Source organism: Typopeltis vanoorti, chromosome 12 (genome assembly GCF_054136105.1).
Source record: "Typopeltis vanoorti isolate ZY-2024b chromosome 12, IOZ_Tvanoo_1.0, whole genome shotgun sequence".
In the NCBI taxonomy this organism is placed as follows: domain Eukaryota; kingdom Metazoa; phylum Arthropoda; class Arachnida; order Uropygi; family Thelyphonidae; genus Typopeltis; species Typopeltis vanoorti.
In genome coordinates, this window is record NC_143560.1 from 109,856,616 (window position 1) to 109,876,915 (window position 20,300).

The 20,300-nt window shown below is 35.8% G+C and overlaps 1 protein-coding gene across 1 annotated transcript in view; it reads right to left on the reverse strand.

The window, feature by feature from the left end:
• Positions 1–20,300, reverse strand: part of Fak (protein tyrosine kinase 2 Fak) — a 316,957-nt gene that overhangs the window by 282,756 nt on the left and 13,901 nt on the right. The window contains exons 2-3 of the mRNA XM_090402169.1: positions 15,057–15,231; positions 5,793–5,968 (exon numbers count right to left, since the gene is read on the reverse strand). Of these exons, the coding sequence (XP_090258295.1) occupies positions 5,793–5,968; positions 15,057–15,230 (350 nt within the window). The 5' untranslated portion in view covers position 15,231. The remainder of the gene's footprint in view (positions 1–5,792; positions 5,969–15,056; positions 15,232–20,300) is intronic.

A 20,300-nucleotide genomic window follows, 5' to 3' on the forward strand; every position in this document is an offset into this window, starting at 1 on the left:
GACTTGCCTGATTTTCTTCTCTGTTGCACTTGCTCATAAATTACGGACCACGGCACAAGATTAATTTATAGAGAGGCTATGACTGCAAACATTAGTGCTCATTCATTAGCAATTGTAGATTAATTATTAAGAGTGAATTCATAGTATGTACAATGTTTCAATTAAATTAAATGTTTTGCTCTTTTTGTTTAACTGATGACTTGCCTGATTTTCTTCTCTGTTGCACTTGCTCATAAATTACGGACCACAGCACAAGATTAATTTATAGAGAGGCTATGACTGCAAACATAACGCTTAGTAACATAAGATTGTATGCTAAACTGTGTTCTCGTTCCTCGATTCTAGACTATCTGTTAATCTAGAATTCGGGGTGGTGCAGCGAAAAATAAGTTTTCCCTGAATCCAAAAAAGGAATTAGAACCAGTGTGAGACAAAGGAATAGGTATCTGCCATTAGTAATTCCTTTGTCCCACAAACCACTAGCATCGTTCTTGTAAGTATAGATCGGCCAAGAGAGATATTGAAGTTAAGAGAAGATTGATTGAAAATAAGGTTTTAGTATAATTAAGAATAATCAAGAGGTAAAAATAGGAGAATATAAAGTATAAAATATAGATAATATATAGTGTAAATAATAAGAATAAATTAAGAGAAGATAAAATTTTATGCTGTTACCCTATATAAGGCTTTAATAAGACCACATCTAGACTATGAAGAAGAGCCTGAAGATCTGGACACCCGAATTCCACGGGGATGAAGAAGTGGTGGAAAGGATCCAGATGTGAGTGACAAAGATTATGGCAGGTCAATGAAATGCTCCCTATGAGAACAGACTGAACAGTCTATGGACTTCAAAAAGCTGACAGGAAGATATGATAGAAGCATATCTATATAGGATTTTATAGGATTGACATTGAAGACTTTTTTTTTTTCAGTACATGACAAAAGGAAGAGAATGGGGTGGGGACACCCATGGAAATTGTGTAAGAGTGTGGTTAGTAAGGCTGTTAGAACTATTTTTGCTTGTAGGGTGGTGAATGGATAGAATGGACTGCCAGACATTGGTGTGAGTGCCTGTCAGTGAATGAGTTTAAGGAGAGGTGCGATAGGTATTGTGTGAATGTGAATAATGGCTAACGTGTAATTAATGCATCTCCCATGATGAGTCTCTGATTCCATGGCGGTATCTCTATAACAATAATAAATCACACTTACTTTTGTTTTTACTTCATACTTTAGTTCAGATCCTGATGGTACTCATTGATTCAGCCAATTATAAGACAAAGTTAGCTGAATTGTTGTCCCACTACCCTTACTTAAGTTCTTTAGAATAAAATGAAGATGAATTGGTTGGTTGATTTGTTGTTTACTGGTGCAAGGCCAGCAGAGGTTATAATGAATCATTACAATGATTATAGCAGTACACAAAGTAATTAAAAAACTAAATAGCTAAAAGAAAATAAAATTTTAAGTAAAAGAAGAATTTTTAAAAATTGTCAATGCCATATCTCCATACAAGTTACCATCATAATCAAATGTATTTGTATAAATTAATTCTTCTTAAAACATTTGAGTCGAAAAAGATGTGTCCAAGAGTATATGGCTCAGCCAGTTAGTAGAAATTGTATTCCTCTCTGGAATGAATTGCTAGCACTCCCACAGAACAATGCAAATGTTAAGAATGTTATATTGTTCTCACATAGTCGGTCATCAGTCCTTAGCAGATAAGAATGTGTAAGATGACTAACTCATATGGAGCCTAGCAAGAATAATTTCCTTCTGTTTCTATCAGAAGTTAAATAGAGAAATGTAATGTTAGGCATAATTTTTGAATAATGGCTTCACACATGTAAGAGAAAACTAAATATAATTTATTACTCCTTTATATGAATTTTCCAGTTCAAGCACCTGAGTTATAGAAATTATTTACTTGGTAAGGTAACCAGCTTTACACAAAACCCTCAACTTGGAGGATCAGGGTATCTCTCTTAGTCTGGCCCCTACCTCTTGACGTGTCCAGCTAGGGAGATGGCTACCAAAAGAGGTGGACAGATATAGACCAAAAGGAAAGAAAGAGAGAGAGGACGATCAGCTGCAAGATGGAAAGACCAGTGAAGTCAGAACAGGCAAATGCCTAATCCTTGAAGAAGACGACTCCTATATATTTTGTCAATATTTCATGAGGTTTTATTTTCATGGAGAAGGCAGAAGAACTGATAACATTTAAATTTTGAATGCAAGAGCAAATCATACAGCACGTGTATAATATGACATGTTGCAGTCACAGCTGTACAATAGCAGGAAACACTATTAGAGTTCAGAGATGTGAGAATAGATGTATAATTAATTAATTAATTAAAAAAATAAAATAAATAAAAATTATTAACATTAACAGCAATCACTTCCCAAAACTTAGAGATAGGCATACAATACAATACTGTTTGTTCGATTAAGGATTAGGATGGTGGCATTGAGCTTCACACAATTCAAAAAACAGATGATCACATTTAAACTACTGTAGTAGGTTCAAATGTGGTACGGTTGGTATCTTGGTATGGTTGCAGTGAACTTTATGTCTAGTGTTGATGGTATGAGAAGCAAGGCCTGAACCTACTGAATCCAAAAATTTTATATAATCTTTATGTTCTTCGATTCTAATAGCAGAACAGCCAGTCTGTCCAAAGGGACAGACTGGCTGTTCTGCTGCTAATTTGCTGAACAGGGTATTTGCTCTTTGCAAATACCCTGTTCAGCAAAGAGGACAAGAACAGGGTATTTGATAAATACAAGTCAAAGATAGAGATGATAATGTATCTTTGATAGATGGCTAGGAAAGATGACAACTTCCAGGCTAGTTTGAAGGTGGTTATACAAATTACATTTGCGAAAGGTCCATGCTATTTGTTCAGATGTTCCTTTAAAATAGGGTATGCTGATTCTTTTAACATCAGATTGCAATCTGGAATAGCGATGATAATTATCAAATATTTTCAGTATCAAAACATAAAATTAAAACAGTCTATAAACATGAAACAAAGTATCAGCTTCCCTGAACAAACCAAGGACCACCAGGAAGTAAAAATTATATGCTGGCATAGTATGATAGAGAGAAGCTGAGATAAAGGATATAAGTCAGTGTGCAGGTTGTGCAGGAGGAGTGATGTAGACTTTGTGTATGTGTGGAGTTAGTCTGGTGGACAGGACTTATATAAGGTGGATGGTTTGTATTTGAATGGATTTGGAGTTAGGTGTTTTAGGAAAGTATTGTTTGGTGAGATGTTTGGAGGTGCAGAGTCAAGAAAACTAGAATATTTATTAAAAGTGAGTAAGTGGGAGAGTGATCATGCTAGGAGGTAATGCAGATTATGTATACTAATGCTAGAAGTATTCAGAATAAGGGTGCAGAGTTGGTGGCACTAATTAGTTCAACCTGGACAAAAGTTGTAGGTATTAGTGAGACTTCAGAGAGGACAGAGGGAACAGGTGAGAGGAGGGTTTTGCTAATGATAGTAAGAATGAAACATAAAAAAAGCACAAGTTAATCAGGAGGACAGTGATGCAGAGGGCAGTCTGAGGCCATCCAGTGTGAGATTGAGTCAACAGGATAAAATATACAGTTGGCTGCTGCTGCTATAGGTCAGGAGTTAAAAGAGAATGCAAATGACATGCATTGGCAAATTAGCACTGCGTGCAGATGGGCGGGGGGCCTTCAACTATGGGCCAAGATGGTTTTTGAAGAGGTGGTCTCATCTTAGTAATTTTCTTACTTTTTTTTATAATAAAGTAAAATGAGATGGGTGAAGGAAATGGCTACTCAGTGATACTGCTTGAATTTGCAAAGGAATTTGACAAAATTCCACACAAAACTCTTGCATAAATTGAAGCAAATGAAGATGGATATGAAGCTGGTGATCTGGATAAGAGAATAGCTGGTAGACATATCAGAGAGTGGTAAATAGCAGAGTTGAGTCCAGGAGAAGGCAGTGACTAGTGGAATACCACAGGTCTCAGAAATTGGTCCTCTGCTGTTTCATTTGTACATTGATGATAGAGGAAATGATTTGGGGGGAAATATTCAGTTTTCAAATGACTGTCTATCATCTAGAGATCTTTCACACTATGTCTTTGCTAAGTGGGCATCTTTAAATTGCCAATGATAATGTATTTTATTTCACCTCTCAAATTCCTGAGATATACCCTTGGGGGAGGGGGGTGCAGGATCTTATGATAGTATTACATGAAAAGTTACATCATTACGAACTTCCTATCAAAATTTTCCTAAAGATTAGCCTATTATCTGTCTACATCACAATGTTATCAGATCTTATATTTCTGTCTAAAGATTAGTAAAACAAGTGTTCTCTGCCAGGTTTGCAGGAAAAAGACCCAGAGGAAGATCAAGATAAAGGTGGATTGAGAGAGTAAAAAGTACCTCAGAAGATAGAAATATAAGATCTGATAATGTTGGAGTCTTGACAGGTAACAGATTGATTTGGAGGAAAATTGTAGATAGGAAGTTAGTAATGATATAAGTTTCATGTAGTACTATCATATCCTGTACACCCTTTGAGGGCACATGTCAAGAATTTGATAATGATGATATTTCTGTCTTCTAAGGCATTTTTTGCTGTATCAATCCACCTTTCTTGGGTCTTTCTTGGGGTCTTTTGCCAGTCATCCTGGCTAATCCTTCCTCTTCCATTCTGTTCTGGGATTAGCTCTGTTAACACATTCTTGAATACTAACAATGTCAAGTTCTTTCATAATATCCTTGTTTTTAATATGATATTGCCATTGATGCAGTCTGTTTGGTCCCCTAATCTTTCTGAGGACTCTCATATCTGTGGTTTCCAGACTTTGATCAAGGATTTTATTTCTAACCCAGCTCTCAGATCCATTAGTTGAAACTAGTTTGAACAATGTCTTGCATACAGCTAGTTTACAGATAGACTGCTGCTCTGTCTATAATGTATTCTACCTGATTGGTTTGATTTTTCATAATGAAAAAGATAAGCTTCCACAAGGAAAATCTCTGAAACTGCTGTATGAGACTGGATAATTCAACTTCAGCTGAAAAGCATTTGCATTCTAGTTGGCACTGATACTGACTGCATATGGATACCATTCAATTTAAGTCATATTAATGAATAAATGTCAGAGATAAATATATTGTACTAGACTACAAACTGTGATTCAAGATTACTTTATGTCCTTCCTTGACATAAAGTAATCCCCCTACCCCACCCCAAGGTTAGTGTGACCTACTTAGGTAGAAAACATTGCCTTATGTATATTAAACTGTCCATAAATCTAAGACATCTTTAAAATATTAATCAAGAGTGCTATAATTTTTTTTTAATGTGTAATTAAATTCCTCACATTTTTCCAGTTTATATGAACGGTCTCATCTTAAAAATATATTTCTCATGCCAAACAGTAAAAAACCAAAAAACATTTTATGAAATAAAACAAACTATTATTTTTACCTGTCTTTGTTTAGATGTGTCCCTTATTTTAAATACAAAACAAACTACTTTATGCCAAAATTTATGGCATAAAATATTTGTCGCTGAAATGGAAAAATTGCTGTTCTTAACAACTTATCGAAAACTCAAACTGAACTACCTTCAAACAAATTTTATTGTTAAGAAGAGTAATAAACTACAATGAGAGAGTCTTGTAAGTAATGTTCAGCTCAGATATTCCTTCAACAGTGTTAACACACCAAATACATGCATCAAAATATGCTAAACTGAATCATAAAATGTAAAGTTCTTATTAAGGACAAATACCTCCATTCATCTGACGATTGCTGAGAAAGATATTTTTCTAAAACCTGATCAATCCTTGTGTCTGCATGAAGCCAGTAAGACTCTCCTGAGAGGGTATGTGTTAATCGGAGAGCATAAAGAGATTCTAATGGACGATTCCCAGCCGAAAGGAGACCAGTTATTATATGAATGATTCCCTAAAAAGGAAGGAGCACTTGTTATAACAATAAGAATAACTAACGAGAATAAAGTAAATCCAACTTGAGAGTAATAATTGTCTTATGATGCATGTATCATTTCAGGTTAAATAATCGTTTTTTTTTTTTTTTTTTTTCAATTGAAATGTGCTAAAATTTGAGCAAGCTTTTAATATACGGGGTGGTTCAAAATTCCACGTATAAATTTTGAGGGGAGATAGAGAACATCAAAATCAACCATATTCACATACGAAAGCACGATCAGAAACACCACCTGAAAGTGATAGGTGGCACTGTTCGGCAGCACTTCAGGTGAGCAATTGGAGCTTCCTCATTCAAGCTTTCAACATCATACAAAGAACGTGCGTCGTTTTATGCATGCTCTTCATTTCGCACACCTGATGTGAAACCATATTGTGTATCTAACTACTATTGAACTGTTCAGTTATGCCTAATAAAGTTTTTTTACACTACATACTGCCTTGTGTTATTTCTGTATCTTTCTGTATCTTAGTACCTTCCAGTGGCATTTCCGATCATGCTTTCCTATGTGAATATGGTTGATTTTGATGTTCTCTACCTCCCCTCAAAGTTTGTACGTGAAATTTTGAACCACCCTGTATAAATATGTAAACACACAGTGAACATTTTCTTCATATTTTATGAACATTTTATTTTATAGTTAAAACAAATAGCAAAACTGACAGTGTTAAAAGCACATTATGTATTTAATACATGTAATAAAAATTTAGGAAAAAAAACAGAAATTCATTATGCAACTTTTTTAAGAAATTTAATTACTAGTTTCATATGGCATTTTCACATACTTTCTCAGATTTATTCACAGAGATTTCTGAATTAACTGTTATTATTCAAATTAAACTTGAACTAGATGTTGAAAATTACAGTGAGATGTCAGATGCAGGGTTCATTGTTGCAATGTGCTATATAGCTTCTTGCATAGCCTAATTCATTAATATGCAAATCTTTTATATATGCTGTCCATGGTTGATTTAAGATAAGACCTTGGTTTTTATTGCATTGAGTAGGACATCATATCATTTCATTCACTTCTTTACATCTACGTACACAACTGATGAATTCTAGGTATGACAGTTTAGGGAGTTGCCAATTTACTTAGTGTATTTCTTTGGTTATGTGAAATGCTGGTCCTGATTTATGCGACTGTTTCCTCTTCACATCCTTAATATGTTCTTTTTGATTGATTTCTCCAGATTGATCTCTCCAAAGTAGCAAATACTGCAAGTACAGAAGCAACTGTTTCCTCTCCACATCCTTAATATGTTCTTTTTGATTGATTTCTCCAGATTGATCTCTCCAAAGTAGCAAATACTGCAAGTACAAAAGTTATATACACTCCTGGTAGTTTAAAAGGTGAATGAGGTTGCATCAGTAATCATATCATGATGGATATTTTTTTGTAGTGGTCAAAAGGCAACTTTTAAGTTGTATTATTTTAAAATGTTCAATATTGTATCTGTATCATTTTTAATGCAACATAAGAAACGGCACCTTTGTAGTTGTCTTGTTGTTATATGCTCTGGAATATGCAAGTTTCATGGAGGGAGAAATTGGAAGGCAAGATATCATTAGTGCTTGGGAAATTGTGAAGGAATATTTGTTAGCAGCAATGGTATGCTGTATTCCACAAGAAGAAAAGGACACTATTTGGAGTAAAGTGGATGACAAACAATATTAAACAGGAACTGCATGCGAAAAAGAGGTTATAGAAAAGATATAAGGAAACAGGTGAAGAGAAGATGCATGAAGAATATAAGACACAGGCCAGAAGAGTGACTAATATGGTAAGGAAGGTGAAACAGGAATATGAGAAAAGATTGGCCCTTAAATCCAAGGAAAATCTTAGGGAATTTTTTAGCTATGTGGCCAGTAGGAGGAGAAATGACTGTGGAAGAATGACATTGTGGGATAAAAATGGGAATAGAGTGACTGATGCAGAGGACATAGTGGAATTGTTCAATGAACAATTTATTGGAATATTTCATCCTGGAGGAGTCAATTTGAATACTAGAAGAATAGAGCAGGTTCGAAGTTTAGAGGTGCAGGAGGAGAGTGTGTTCCACATACTGAGTACTCTGGATGTTAGTAAAGCTGTGGGACTGGATGGTATTTCACCACGAGTTTTGAGAGAATGTGCTAAGGAACTGACAGTGCCCTTGACCTGGTTTTTCAATAAAAGTCTGGATGAGGGAAAGGTGCCCATGGAATGGAAGGAAGGTAAGATAGTGCCATTGCATAAGGGCGGTAACAGACTGGAAGTGTCTAATTATAGGCCAGTTTGTGTGTCATCAGTAGTTAGTAGATCTTGGAGAAAGTAGTGAGGGACCATATACAGCATTGAGCAGATGAGGGTAATGTTATCAGTGGGAGTCAACATGGATTAGTGAAGGGACGCTCTAGTTTTAGCAATATGCTAGCCTTTTATGATAAAGTTACAAGAGCATTAGATGAGAGAAAGGCATATACTGCCATTTTCCTAGACTTAGCAAACACATTTGAGAGGGTGCCACATGATAAGCTGATATTCAAGTTGCAGCACATGGGTCTGGATGTCAGATTGGTCAACTGAATTCAAGATTGGCTGTCTGATAGGTATCAGAGAGTTGTGTATGGTGGAGCAATATCAAAGAGGCAGAAGGTTACAAGTGTGGTTCCACATGGCTACGTACTGGGACCTATATTGTTTAACCTTTATATCAATGACATTGTCCGTGAATTGCAAGGGATAATTGGTTGTTTGCAAATGATGTGAAGCTGGGAAGGATTATTAGTAATAGTGCAGATGTGGTGGCCCTGCAAGAGGATTTGAATAAGCTAGACAGATGGCCAAATGAATGGAGGTGTCAGTTTAATGCAGCAAAATGTAAGGTCTTAAGGTTTGGGACACATCAATGGGACGCTGCATAATCTATGGGAGGAGTTAAACTGGAGGAAGTAGGAGAGACAAGAGATCTGGGTTTGACGATTGATAGAAACCTGAAATTTAGGGAACATATTGCAAAGGTAGTGAAGGTAACACAGAGGATTGCTGCAATAATGAGGACACTGACCTGCAGAGATAAAATGGTTATCATTCCGTTGTATAAGACTCTGATCAGACCACACTTAAGACTATTGTTCTTAGATCTGGTCCCTAGGATTTGAAGGGGATAAATTAACTGTGGAAGTGGACTGCAGAGTTTGGTGGATAGAAAAAGGAGGGGGTGATATGATTGAGACTTTTAAACTGTTGAGAGGTGGTTACAGGGTTGACAATGGGGAGTTCTTTCGCTCGGTTGAGCAGTGGGAAGGAGTCATGACAAGGGGCCATCCCTGGAAGTTACGAAAGGAAACTGTGAGAAAGAGGGTGAGGAGTGGTTTCTTTGCATGGAAGGTGGTTGAACCATGGAATGCATTGCCTGATGGAGTGGTGAGAGCGAGAACGGTCAATGCATTTAAAGAGTGGTATGATAGACTTTGTGTTTCATAGGAGGGACCTCCCTTGATGAGTCTTGATAGACTTGTTTTTCTTAGAAAGGACCTCCCACGATGAGTCTTTTGACTCCATGGAGGCTTGAATAATAATAATAATAAAAGTTACTACTCAGGAATAGCACTATTTAAAGTTTTCAGTCCCTTTAATAAGAGAATCTACTCTTATTAAAAAAATGGGGGGGGGGGTGAGGACAATCATGAAAATCTGTATATGTCCCCCAAATAAGTATGATACTAATTACCACCGTGTAATGGTATAACACTAAATCCCTTAAGTTTTAATTCATCCTTCCAACTATAACATAAGTCCAATTAGACTGTGGAATGTGATGAGATCAATGGGAATACCTGAGGATCTAATTCTCTTGATCAGAGAGCTATATAACAATCATGAAGCTTCAGTAAAAACAGTCTTTGGAGAAACAGGGGTGTGGTTGGGTTGTATTATGCTGCCGCCCTATCTTTATAATGTTTATAGTGAATATGTTATTATAACAGCTGACTTAGACAAAGACCCAGCAGGAATTAAAAATGGGGACAAAAAATAAAAATTTAAGATATGCAGATGATACAACCCTCAGCAGAAAATAAGGAAGATCTGGAGCAGTTGAGTCTATTGGTTAAGAGGGAAAGCAAAACAGCAGGGCATAATTTAAACACTAGCAAAACAAGTGATGGCTTCTGGCAATTTCGATGAATTTATGATTGAGGGAGATAAAACAGTGGTGGTTGAAAGTTATGATTTACTGGGTTCAAGAATAAGAAATGATGGTCAATGTGAAGATGAAACTAAAGGATAGTCATGGGGGGGGGGGGGATGCTATGTTAAACCTGACAAAAATTATGAAAGATAGAGATGTTAAAATTGTCAAAGCATTGGTATTTCCAGTATCCTTTTTGACAATACCCAATTTCCTGACAGTTTGAGATCTCTCTTCTTGGAATTATCCTCACATCAAACCTCTCCGGGCATAAACACATCACAACCATTGCATCCTCAGCTTCTAAAAAACTAGGTTTCTCTTTCACTCAAGACACTACTTCACCCCTGAACAGCTGCTAACATTATACAAATCACAAATCCACCCAGCTATTGAATACTGCTTCCACATATGGGGTGGGATCCCTAAAAAGCTCTCTCAAAATGCTGACTCAATACAGAGAAGAGCAATTAATGACCCATCTCATACCAACTCTCCCCCCCCCTGCTTTCGCACAGCTGCTTGGTTTCTGCAGTATGTATATTCTATAAATATTTTCATGGGAAATGCTCATCTGAAATAACAGTAATAATTCCTCCACTCAATACTAAGCTAGCTGGAACATGTGCAGCTGCTGCTCAACATCCCTTTACAACACCTAGAAACAAACAGAATAAGTTTCTTTTCCCTCCTTCTTTATCCCTGAAACTGCTGCACTGCAGAACAGTCTCTCCCCCACCCCTCCCGCTGTGTTTCCCAAGGAATACAATTTAGTCATTTAAATCAAATATAAACAAGTTTCCTCCTTTCCCAACCCACTACCCATACATGGTACTAATGTACTATAGGTTGATCAACCAACCTCCTATGTATGGGAGGTTGGTTGATCAACACAACATAAAAAAAAAAGAAAAAAAAGTGATGTATGGATGTGAAAGCTGGATCATCAAGAGAAATGACAGAAATTAAACAGATTTTTCTAAATTATTGGCATGGAAGAGATTAAGAATCACATGGACTACAAGAATGTCTCATAAGAAAGTTTTAGAGAATATAATGAGAAATGCTCCTTGGAAGCAATGATCACTAAACAGAAATTAATGTACTTTGGGTATATTATATAGGTATATGAATCATTGGAAAAGGCAGTTAGGTTGGGTAAGATTGAGGGCAATAGAAGGAGAGGAAGACTACAAAATAGTTGGATGGACAATATAAAAGGCATTTATCAACTTGAACTTACAACTGCTGAAAGAAAAGACAACAGACCGAGTAAGATGGAGAGTCTTTGTTCACAAGACAACCAAGAGTTGGAAATGACTGGATGGCACATAACATCAACAGTACTGCTCATTTCCTGTTATTCTGAATAGCCATATTCTCAACTGTTTCATTTCGAAATGTACCTGTAGAACACATTGCATCATAGCGAATTTTATAAGAAAATACACTCAACTCTCAGTACAGAAAACTAGAGGAACTAAAGGAATAGTTTATAATAGAGGATAGTTTGAAATACTGAATTTTTTTTAATAAAGCATCGTATCATGGGGTTTTGGCTGGGTCTTTCCAGTAGTTTGTTAGCAAATTTGTCATAGTGATGTCTGCTATAGTGAGAGTTGACTGTAAACAAGCAACACTCAAGACATGCCTACTTATTATCAAAATTACATTGCAACAAAAATGTTTTGTTTCCATGCTTTAAAATTATTCTTATGTGATGATGAGATGTGCTTTGCATTATGGAGAATACTAAGGAAAGTGATCAGAACTTACTCCACCTTTGTCACATTCAGCATTAGGCAAGAAACTCTTGTAGTTAATATATATTTGGCTTTGAAATAATGTTGGATTCAATATCCACTTAATTTGTATAATTTTGCATCGCTGAAGTGAAGTCTCTTGGCTTTTTATTTCAGTAATTCTTGGTATCTTTTAAACTGTGATGCCCTTTGGCAACTCGTATGGAAAGAATGACTTCTGCATCACTTCAACCTGGATATTTTACATCTGGGTCTGGCTCTCACTGATGAGACCTCAACAAAGGTGGACACCGGTCTGGGTAGTGATCCCTCCCCATAATGCATAGCATCATGCATGTCTGCAAGGAGATGTACTTTGCATTATGGAGAATACTAAGGAAAGTGATCAGAACTTACTCCACCTTTGCCATGAGTTGTCCCCATCCTAAAAGGTTGCTTATGCTTGGATCCGCAGAAACTTTTATAGTTTCTATATTTGGCACGAAACTCTTGTAGTTTCTATATTTGGCACGAAACTCTTGTAGTTTCTATATATTCGGCTTTGAAATAATGTTGGATTCAATATCCACTTAATCTATATTATTCTTATGTATTATATTAAAAAAGTTTAACTGCACCCAAGAGAGATGTGGCTGGTACATGAGAGTTCTACTTTTTTCCCTCTCATACTTGATTTAAATATCTTACCTTTATTTACATTAAGTAAGATGGAGACAGTTAGGTTGGGAAAGAATGAGGGCATGAGAAGGAGAGGAAGACTATAAAATAGCTGGATGGACAACATAAAGGAACTTACCAATTTGAGCTGTTGAAAGAAAAGACAAGAGACTGAGTAAGATGAAGAGCTTATGTTCGCAAGACAAATTGATCCCTTCTGATCCCAACCAAAATAAAAAAATTTAAAAACATCAGCCCATCAAACCTGAAATGTGAAAAGATAGGTTAGAGAGAATGGGAGCTATACACTCAGCAACAGTATATATTATTATTATTATCCCATGATATTATTACACCAGACCACAGAGGTCAAATTCATGTATTTTATACAGCACCTTTTCTGGGGTGATATAAAGTTCACATTTGGAAATATTCACATAATTTAGTAAATGCATTGCAGATGCTTCCTCAATGTTACAGATTTTGCAGATGGGGAAGACTTTTATGCCATTGCTAAACTTGATTGGTCTACTGTGGCGAGTCTTGAGGCAAGAGATCATGGTAGTGGCACAAAAATTAAACTTGGAGTTGATGTTAGCTCCTGGTTTTTCTGCTGAATACCAGTGGTGAGGCATGTCCTGGAAAATCATTCTTTTTATGTTTTCTTTTAATAGCTTGAAGGGTTGCTAAGGAATATAACTTATAAACTAATATACACTCCTTTGGGTTTTGTTTATCCAAACGTTGCAGTGCTGTGTTAATAGCTATTAATTCTGCATGGTATGAGTTGCATCCAATATTAGTTGTTTTTAGTTCTATATTTTGAGAGCCATATATGAGTATGCCACTCCCAGAATTGCCATTTGGATTTTTGGAGCCATCTGTGTAGATCTTTATTGAGTCAGGTCCATATTCCATTATTTTTGAAAGAGCTAATGATCTCAAGATTTCAGGGTTTTCTAGGATTTTTTTCTCATGTTTCCCTATTTCAAAGTTGATAACTATATTTTTCCTGTCTTGATTTGGAGGAAATGTTGGGTAGTTGGCTATTTTATTTGGACCAAGGGATTTTTATTTTCCATGCATTGTTGATTTTTTCTTTATTCTGCTTGTTGGTTGCCAATTTTTAAAAAGTTCACTTGTTTATGATGTGTAAGGTTGGCTTTTTTTTTTTTTTTTTTTACAAATTTAGTAAGATTTTCTTGCCACCTAATTTTTAAAGGAACAAGGTTGGATTCCAATTCTGCCATTTTTTCCAGGATTCTAGCTGCATTTTTCTGAATTTTTATAAGCTTGTCTAAACTGGTTTGTAATGTTTTGCTCTGACTGCAACATTGTTAATATGTTTATTGAAGTTTAGTGATGGATCCAGAGTAACTCCAAGGTATTTGAGGTTTTCATTAAAAGATAATTAGTTGACTGTTTAGCTTAATCTTTGGTCTCCACTTTCTGAGGTTTTGAATGGTAAATACACAAATTTCTGATTTAGTATGGTTAATTTTGCTTTTTTGGTTTTTAGAGTATGTAGATAAACTTTCAATGGCTTTGTTTATGTGACCTTCTCTGTTTCTAGGTTGTTGTGAGCTGAGAATAGGACCAAATCATCAGCAAACATAGCTATCTTTCTTTCTTTATTTATATTTTTATCTAAGTCGTTTAAGTAGATGGAAAAAAAGAGTCAGCTCAAAATGTTGCCTTGATAGAGTCCCTGTCTTATTTTCCCTTTCTTGGAAAAGGTATTCTTTATTCTAACTCGAATTGTTCTATTTCTTAGAAAGTCATAAATCCAGTTTAGAACTTTCCCTTCTATTCCAATATGACAAAGTTTGGAAAAGAGTTTCTGCATCCACACTTTGTCAAAGGCATTGCTAAAATCTATAAAAGCTGCAATGGTGGATTTGGTAGGTTTGGTCTGGAAGTTATCTTGAATTGTCTGGGTTAAGTAGAAAAGTTTATCAGTTGTTGAGTGATTTCTTCTAAAAGGCATTTCTTCTATGATTGTGGCTGTCTTCCAGTCTTTTGGAGCTTTTCCTTGTTTTAGGCTATTGTTGTATAGGCGAAGTAGCCAATCAAGGGCTACTTCGAGTACAAGTGAGAAGTAATATCTTAAGCAGAAAGGGACACTAAGTATGTTGAGGATACAGATGTTATGTGTTTGTGCCAGAAGGGCTAGAGGAGTAAGTCAGTTAGGAAGAGAAATCTGATCTTGTCTGAAGATCAGGGTATTATCAACTCATACAGAATTAACACATTTGTGAGTTTAACATTACACTTTCATTTGTTTTAACAGTGACACAGTTGTGATGCCTCTAATAATAACAATAATAATAATATATATATATATATATATATAATGTTAAAATAAATAAATAATGTTAAAAAAAAATCATGTCAGAACATAGGATTAAAAAATTTGGGAGGATTACAGAAGATGAAACTTTTTATTATTACCCTAATATTTGTATAATTTTCAACCCTGATAACACTGAAGTTTCCAGTACTGAGGTATATTTTTAGAACTATAAATTCAAGTCCCTCTGCTACAGATTCCATTTTCTGAGACGCTACAGACTGGAGAGAAGATAAAAATGGAGCTCTCTGATCCTCTCCTTGGTCATCCTGCATTCTGAAAAAAAAGTGTCTATAGCTGAACCAAATTACCTACATATAAATTAGTATATGAAAAGAATTTATGTATTCTCATTTACTGAGACTTACAAATTGTTAATAATAATATTGCAGTAATGAAATTACTATTTACAAACTGCTAATTAGACACATTTAAAAAAAACTAAGCAGCATCCATTTGATTCATTTTATCCATTTACATGCAGGTTATTCACAATGATAGATGAATTGAAATTTAGTATTTGGTACTCATACTAGAATTTGTCAATCCATCTCTATTTTCACTGCAATTAATCAGACTATTTTTAGACCAACAAATCATCAAAAAAATCAGCCCATCAAACCTGAAATGTGAAAAGATAAGTTAGCAGTACAAGTGAGAAGTAGTATCTTAAGCAGAAAGTGACACTAAGTATGTTGAGGATACAGATGTTATATGTTTGTGGCAGAAAGGTTAAAAAAGTATGTCAGTTGGGAAGAGAAATCTGATCTTGTCTGAAGATCAGAGTATTATCAAAATGGAAGAGAAGATGAAATAAATCTCTTTTTGTAAGAAAGAAGACATGACTGTGTTTTGTTTGGTTGGAAGTATGAACTAGGCAACTCAGATCATGACATCAGTGATGATCTGAGTTGTAAAAAGCAGGGATTCTTTGGTCTGTCTTGTATGATGAAAAAACTGCATTTCCAGGAGGAAAAATCCTGTCACATACAGTTTCAACGAAATAAGCTTTCTATGAGACTGGCTAAATCACCTCTAGCTAAAGTCCTAATGTAGGTCTACACATTCCAGATGAAATTCCAGCCTTGGAGCATCCATTCAAATGACAAAATCGATACTGACTGTGCTATGAGGGCTCAAACTATATTTCTGAGCACTGATTTGATGAGGCTGTTGTCACTCCACTGGAGAATGGAAAGGATATCAATATTTAAATCACTGGCAATGAAAGAATGTACAACTTGGACTATGTAAACACTAAAAAAAGGGTTACTTAATAGTCAAAACTAAATAATTGGAAGGAGACCTCCACATAGTTTTTTAAGGAATTCAAAGAACCAACTGAGATTTCTGATCCCAACCTCACTCTTAGGTTGATTATATCCACCTGATTATTTAACAAACAAGGATTAGCTGGCAATTTGGGACTCAGCCGACCAAAGTGTACTCTGTATTGGCTTAAATAATGTATAACAATGACATAACATTAGCAGAATTCAAGATAAGCACCATCAGCATAAGAAGTATCACTTTTGATGGTGGAAGATAACAGAAATACCACATTAGCATAATGGGTGTTACAGGAAAGGGACAAGGAAGATTAGAAAAATCTTCCTTGCCCCCCCCCCCACGGTAATTTAAAGTTATCTTTAAACTACAGTGATGGCCTATTCAAATAACAGTGAAGTTATTTGAATAGGGCAAATAACAGTATTCAAATAATACTCAAGAAGTAATTGAATGGCACGCAATATCAAAATTGGAAAATAGACAAAAAGGCTTATTTTGTATGATTCCCACAGAATGTTCTACTAAAGGAAAAGTGGAGGAGTTATACAAGTCATCAGACAAAGCAGCTGACATAAATAAAAAGGAAAATCTAGTTCTTACTGGAGATCTAAACAGCAGAGTATGATTTATTACTTTTTATTGATTATAATTATTTTTATTTTATTTTATTTATTTTTTTGATAAGCCCATATGAAAGGTCACAGGACCTATAACACAAGAGTGCTATATGTGGATAAGTGTTCAAGGATAAAGCAAATGAAATATGAAAAAATTCAGGGAAAAAAAAAAACAATAATAATAGTAAGTACCTCCTGGATTTCTGTTCAGGTTCTGTCCATGTAGTTTTGAAGAGGATAAAAATGAATATTATACTGAAAAGAGTAAAATGCAAGAAAGTTCCGCAGCTTTCAGAAGTGAACTGCAGGCTCATTTATACAAATAATTTTCAAGAAACAATGAGAGTTTGAAAGCAAGAACCAATTCTTGGAGACTCAGTGGCAGAATTTTAAAAAAATAATAATAAATAAAAAAAATTTGACTGATTCAGTCCAGGAGGTGTATCATAACATTGTTTGAAGAGATAAAAAACTGTGAACTCAAGAAGTTAAAGAGAGGTAGTTCTGGAAAATAAGAAATCATGTACAGTATTTTTAGGAAGGGCAGACAAGCTAGGAGAGGAGGGGACATGCTACTACTGATATTAGATAACTTGAATCCAGTTGGAGTTGAGACCTATAATTGTAATACTAGTAACAAGTTTTCATATGGCAATGAGTTTGAAGCCATCTCATGTGAGGTGGAATCTAACCAGATCAAATACATAGAGGGGTGTTGTTACAGACCTGGTGAAGTGGTTGCTAGTGATGAAGAAATGCAAATAAAGACGATGGGCAAGAAAAGAGTAATGACGGGGACTTCAGTTATCCAAACAGTGACTGGGTAGCAGTAAAATCTCATGAAAAGAACGAACATGCATTTATTGAACTGTTGTGAGACAGCGTTCTCAAGCAGCATATGACAGACTGAACTCAAGGTCAAAGAGTGTTAGATTTGATTATAGTGTCAGAGGGTGTTTCAGTTAAAGATGCCTATTCTGCCTTTGGTTGGTGATAGTGATCATGCAGTATTCACTTGAAAGTGGCCATGTTTATGGATGTTTCATTCAGTAAAAGTTACATGCTGAAATACAAAGCAGGAAATTATGACCAATTGAGGAGTATACTGAGTTCATTGCTGTATCAGCACAGGTGCTAAAAGAGTGTTTCAGCAGAGCTGGCTATTCCTTTAACCAGGCTATACAATTTAGATCTCAAAACAGGGAAGATTCCACTGGAGTGGGAAGAACGTATGGTAATCTCATTGCACACGTGTGGTGCAAAGACTGATATATCCAACCATTGACCAATCAGTAGCTCGGGAGTGATGGTGAAGATTTTGGAAAAGTTCGTTAGGACTTGCATTCAAGATATGGGTTGCTAAGTCATGCTTTAGCAACTTACTCACATTATACAAAGAGCCTTAAAGAAATAGACACTTTCAAAGTCTTACAGAAAGAAGAGTTTTAATAGCATGGCTGAAATACATGGTTTGAAGAGTACATCCTGAAGTTTACATGGGTAAGTTACAAGTGTTCTATGTGTGACCCTTTTGCAACACAACAAATATCAATGCGATAGTCCAATTCTTCCCAAACACTTCTCAGCATGTCCATGTCAACAGTCGCAGCAGCTACTGTGATGCGTTGTTTAAGATCATACTTGTAGGGAGGGGAGGAACAAAAACTCTGTTCTTTATTAACCCCAATAAGAAGTAGTCACAAGGTGTTAAATCCAGACTTCTTGGTGGCCAACATGTAAGAGCCATGTCCAATCCAACTCCGAGGCAAATTTTCATCCAGGTAATTTCTAACTTCAAGTTGCCAGTGCGGCAGAGCTCTATCTTGAACAAATATGAAATTGTCAGTCTTCTTGTAGTTGAGACATCAGCCACTCACATAACATGTCTAGGTAAGTTATTCCACGCACTGTTTTTTATTCCAGGAAAAAACAGTAATGTTTTTTCCTGGAAAAAGAATGGTCCATACGCCTTTTTACAGGATGCAGGGCAGAAAACATTCACTTTGGGTGAATCCCTCACATGCCCCACTACAGCTCTCGGGTTTTCAGTTCCCCATATACGAACGTTGTGTTTGTATATGAGGAACTGAATGTTGTTGCATGTTGCTGCATGTCCATACAGAACGAATGACGGAGAATTTTGTCGTTTTCATTGAAGTGCTGCAATAATTGCAACCGGTAAGGGAACATTCGTAAATGTTTACGCAAGATATTCCATACAGTCTTTTGTGGAACTTCAAGTTGTAAACTTGCACGTGTTGTCGACTTCTTCGGGCTGCGCATGTAAGTCTCACGAACACGAGTCACTGTTTCCTCGGATACAGGTGGTCTCCCTGGACTTTTCCCCTTGCACACACAACCAGTTTCCTTAAATTTCTTGCTCCAATCGTAGATTGACTGCCTTTTTGGTGTTGTTTACCATACCATGTTCTAAAACAATGCTGCACGACAGTAAAAGAATTTGTTTTTGCAAATTCAATCACACAGAAAGCTTTCTCCACCTGGCTAGCGGCCACACTGCTTGACTTACGTGAGGGTGCTCATGTGCTGCTGACATCATGAAGACAAACGAAAAAATGGAGGTCGTAAACTTGAAGACTTTTTCTATAAAACAGTACTAAATGCTTTCTGATGTAACAAACAAATTTCAATTTGTAAAGCATTTAAACCATCTATTTCTTTTAGGCTAACCTTGTATAATAATGTTACCACTGAGTTAGACAAGGAGAATGGACATATCCTGATACTTTGGGATTTTGTTAAGAATACAGCACAGAATACTGTTGCATAAATTGAAGAATATGAGATTGGATTATAAAATATTAACATGGATAAGAGTATGGCTGATTAACATATCAAAAAGTGGTATACGAGGGGGGGGGGAGAAGATGTGAGTCTACAAAATTTAAGGTAACCAGTGATGTACCACAAGAATCAGTACCTTGGTCCACTGTCATTCAATCTGTACATTAATGACATTGGGAAGGATATGACAAACAGCTTACAGTTATTTGCTGATGATTCAAAGATAGGTAAGGTAATTAGGAATGCGGCTGATATACAGTACTTGCAGGTTGATTTGAATAGGCTGGAACTGTGGGTATGGGAAAATGAATGTCAGTAAATGTAAAGTCGTGCAATTTGGCATAATTAGCTATCATCATCATCAAATTCCTGATATATAGCCTCAAGGGATTTACAGGATATGATGGTACTACATGAAAATTTTACATCATTACTAATTTCCTATCTACAATTTTCCTCCAAATCAGTCTGTTACCTGTCAAGACTCCAATATTGTCAGGTCTTATATTCCAGTCTTCTAAGGAACTTTTTATTGTATCAATCCACCTATATATCTTGCTCTTCCTCTGGGTCTTTTTCCTGACAGCCTGGAAGAGAACACTTGTTTTGCTAATCTTTCCTCTCCCATTCTGT